The 3,092-nt window shown below is 40.5% G+C and overlaps 1 protein-coding gene across 1 annotated transcript in view; it reads left to right on the top strand.

Annotated features, from left to right (window-relative positions):
* The window catches only part of LOC106510983 (zinc finger protein OZF), a gene marked incomplete at its 5' end in the record, with an annotated part of 17,892 nt that extends 15,219 nt beyond the window's left edge, over window positions 1-2,673 (top strand). Inside the window, 1 exon segment of the mRNA XM_013999719.1 lies at window positions 912-2,673. Within this exon segment, the coding sequence (XP_013855173.1) occupies window positions 1,021-2,232 (1,212 nt within the window). The 3' untranslated portion in view covers window positions 2,233-2,673.
* Between the last annotated feature and the right edge of the window lie 419 nt (window positions 2,674-3,092).

Genomic DNA, 3,092 nt, shown 5'->3' with positions numbered 1-3,092 from the left:
GCAGGCACGACAGCCAAACCCATCTTTTCTCTGATTGGATCGTTAAAACTATGATTGACAAGACATTGACCAATCAGCTGGAGGCAGAAAAACAGGGTCAGAATTCGTACTTGTAAACTGAAACTCACATGTAAGTTTTGAACTTGAGCAGAGAGATTTACACGTAGTTTTTTGCTTTGTACCTGTAAACAGACTAACTTGTGTAAATATTTTTTACTGATACAAATCTTGTTTTTACAGATACAAATCTATTTTACACACACACATTCCTATTTACATATTCAAAACTTACAAATCATAATTTACAAATACAAAGTCTGATTTACAAGTACAAAATCTTACTGACTAAAATTTATGCCCACACCTGTGATGCATYCTGACAGGCGATCCAAAAGCTCCAAGGTCAAATAAACAAAACCGTTCRTGAAATAAACTTCTAATCTCAACATGGTAGCTCAAAAAGGTAAGTGGTCAACCAATCGCAATATGGAACCCACAATAATCCTAAAGGATGAGACTACCAACCCTCTGATCATGCCCATCGCGATGAACCACATTATTTCCAAACACAGGACTAAATGCCTACAAACTGTGAACTCAGAGTGCAGTTGTGGAAGACCAATTGGATGCAGAAGGCCACTCCCCATCTGAGGAAGACTCCGTCGAGGAATAAAGAAATTAATCACTGATCGGTACAAACGATCTGGTGCCCCTTACCTTTATGAGTGCAAATATACAGCATGTGTAGTTGAGGAAATTATAATCTTTTTTTTTCCTCACTCACATGCGTTACAACGYCCATTTTCTGCTAAGTCATAGTCAGTTTTCAGACAACTGTTCAGCTAAAATGTTTGAAAAGTGCTGTTTTTACATCAAACWTTTAWTACTTTTTTATTCTCTTGYTTTTGCAGCTCTGTTGAAGGTGTAAAGAGAACCAGAAGAAGAAGAAGATGTCCATTGAATGGCTCAACGTCAAAAGAACAGGACCTGGAAACAGACGTACAGGAAGCAGAGAACAACATGGACTGCAATGACACAGAAGAGTTTGATCCAAACTTTGAACATCAGACACCTAAAAAAACAAGAAAAGAGAAGTCTACAAAGAGGACAGAGAAGACAGAGTCTTGTAAAGTGTGTGGAACCTGGTACTTTAAGCTGGGGGCTTTGATCAGACATGTTTGGACTCACGTGGACGAGAAGCAGGATGTTTGTGGCATCTGTGGAGAGAAATCTGAATCTGAGGAAAAGTTAAAGGAACATCTCAAAAGTCACCAAAAGGTTCACATATGTTCACACTGTGGGAAGACTTTTGTCTCTAAAATTAGTCTGAAGACACACACGATGAAACACACAGGTCAGTTTAAATGTAACATTTGTAACAAAACCTTCACTCTGAAGTCCTATCTGGATGATCACCGATGGGTTCACGAGGAAAACAAACCTCATAAATGTGACGTTTGTTTGAAAACGTTTGGTTTGGAGTTACATCTTAAAACTCACATGAAGATCCACGCCAAGGAGAAGAAATACGTCTGTGACATCTGTGGGAAATCCTTTGACAATCGTCGAGCCCTGGCCCGACATCGGCACATCCACTTTGAGGAACGACGCCATGTCTGTAAAGTCTGTGGGAAACGGTTTAAAGTTGAAGGAATTTTGACTTCTCACATGAAGACCCACACWGTCAGAGATCGACCGTTCCTCTGCCACGTCTGCTCGAAGACCTTCCCATCAGAACCAAATCTGTTATTGCACCTGAAGACCCACAGCGGAGAGAAACCGTTTGTCTGTGACGTGTGCGGTAAAAGCTTCATTTTGAACGGAGATCTGACAAAACACCTGACGATCCACAGCAGCAAGGCGTCGTACGAGTGCACTGTATGTGGACAACWCTTCAAAATCAAGAACAAGCTGAGCCGTCACATGTTCCTCCACTCAGGAGTCAAAAACTTTGTCTGTGGGGTCTGTGGGAAAGCATTTTCTCAACGGTACTACCTGAAAGTCCACATGAGGACCCACAATGGAGAGAAACCCTACAAGTGCACCCTCTGTGACAAAGCCTTCACCCAGAGCCACTGTCTGAAGACACACATGAAGAGCCACCAGACTGAAGATAACCCAGTCCCTGATACCCAGACTGAAGAAAACCCAGTCCCTGATACCCAGACTGAAGAAAACCTAGTCCCTGATACCCAGACTGAAAACCTAGTCCCTGGTCTGTCCAAGTCCTGAATGACTATCATCCTGAAAACAACCGTCAAGTGAAAAAGCTTTGTTGTGATTCAGAATTAACCTTTTATTTCACTGAACTTTGTAGTTTGTATTTGTTTATTTGTTGACTTGTGATGTTAGACAGGATTTAAGTATTCAGAAGTGTTAGTTAAAGATAGGAAAAGGGACGGAACTATACTTTATCTTCTGTGTCTCTAAAGTTAGGTTCTTTTATTTACGTTTGGATTTTGTACATGTACATTTTTTTTAGATAACCAGTTGAAACTTGATCACCGTGGTCCTGAGGAGGTTTTTCATCTGGAAACRATGTTTAGAGACTTACATGAGGAAATAAAACCTGTGATACTAAAGAAAGAAACTTCTGCTGTTATAAAGTGACAAAGAGCAGGGCAAACAATAGTGCATCACCTGAATGCTTAAAATAAACATTTTTAACCACTACTCTTAATTGAATGTAATCTATAATGTAATGTGTGAATTCATTATTCTTTTGTTCCACATCTTATCAATGTTTGTGCAGTACCAACATGACTGGACTGAAGAGGACTTAGCTACAGGTCCAAATGAAATCTAAGAACATTTTATAAACGGTATCTGGAACAATCACAGTTGTCGATCAGCAGGGGGCGCCACTGAGCTTCTGAAGTCCTGAGAAAACTGAACATCTGGTCATCACGACCTTTGACCCTTCTCAGTGTCAACAGGTCACCTGTGTTAGCACACACCTGGAGCTGCAGGTACAGGTGGTCCCACTGATAAGACTCCTGATCCTTTGAGATCCTGAGAGCCCAGCTGGAACCAGTTCTTCACTCACATGTTTAACTATAAATAATTAAAAAACGACTCTAACTGTTTTATTT

The sequence above is a fragment of the Austrofundulus limnaeus genome, unplaced genomic scaffold, assembly GCF_001266775.1.
Source record: "Austrofundulus limnaeus strain Quisiro unplaced genomic scaffold, Austrofundulus_limnaeus-1.0 Scaffold2427, whole genome shotgun sequence".
Lineage (NCBI taxonomy): Eukaryota > Metazoa > Chordata > Actinopteri > Cyprinodontiformes > Rivulidae > Austrofundulus > Austrofundulus limnaeus.
This window is presented reverse-complemented; position numbering and strand designations above follow the sequence as displayed.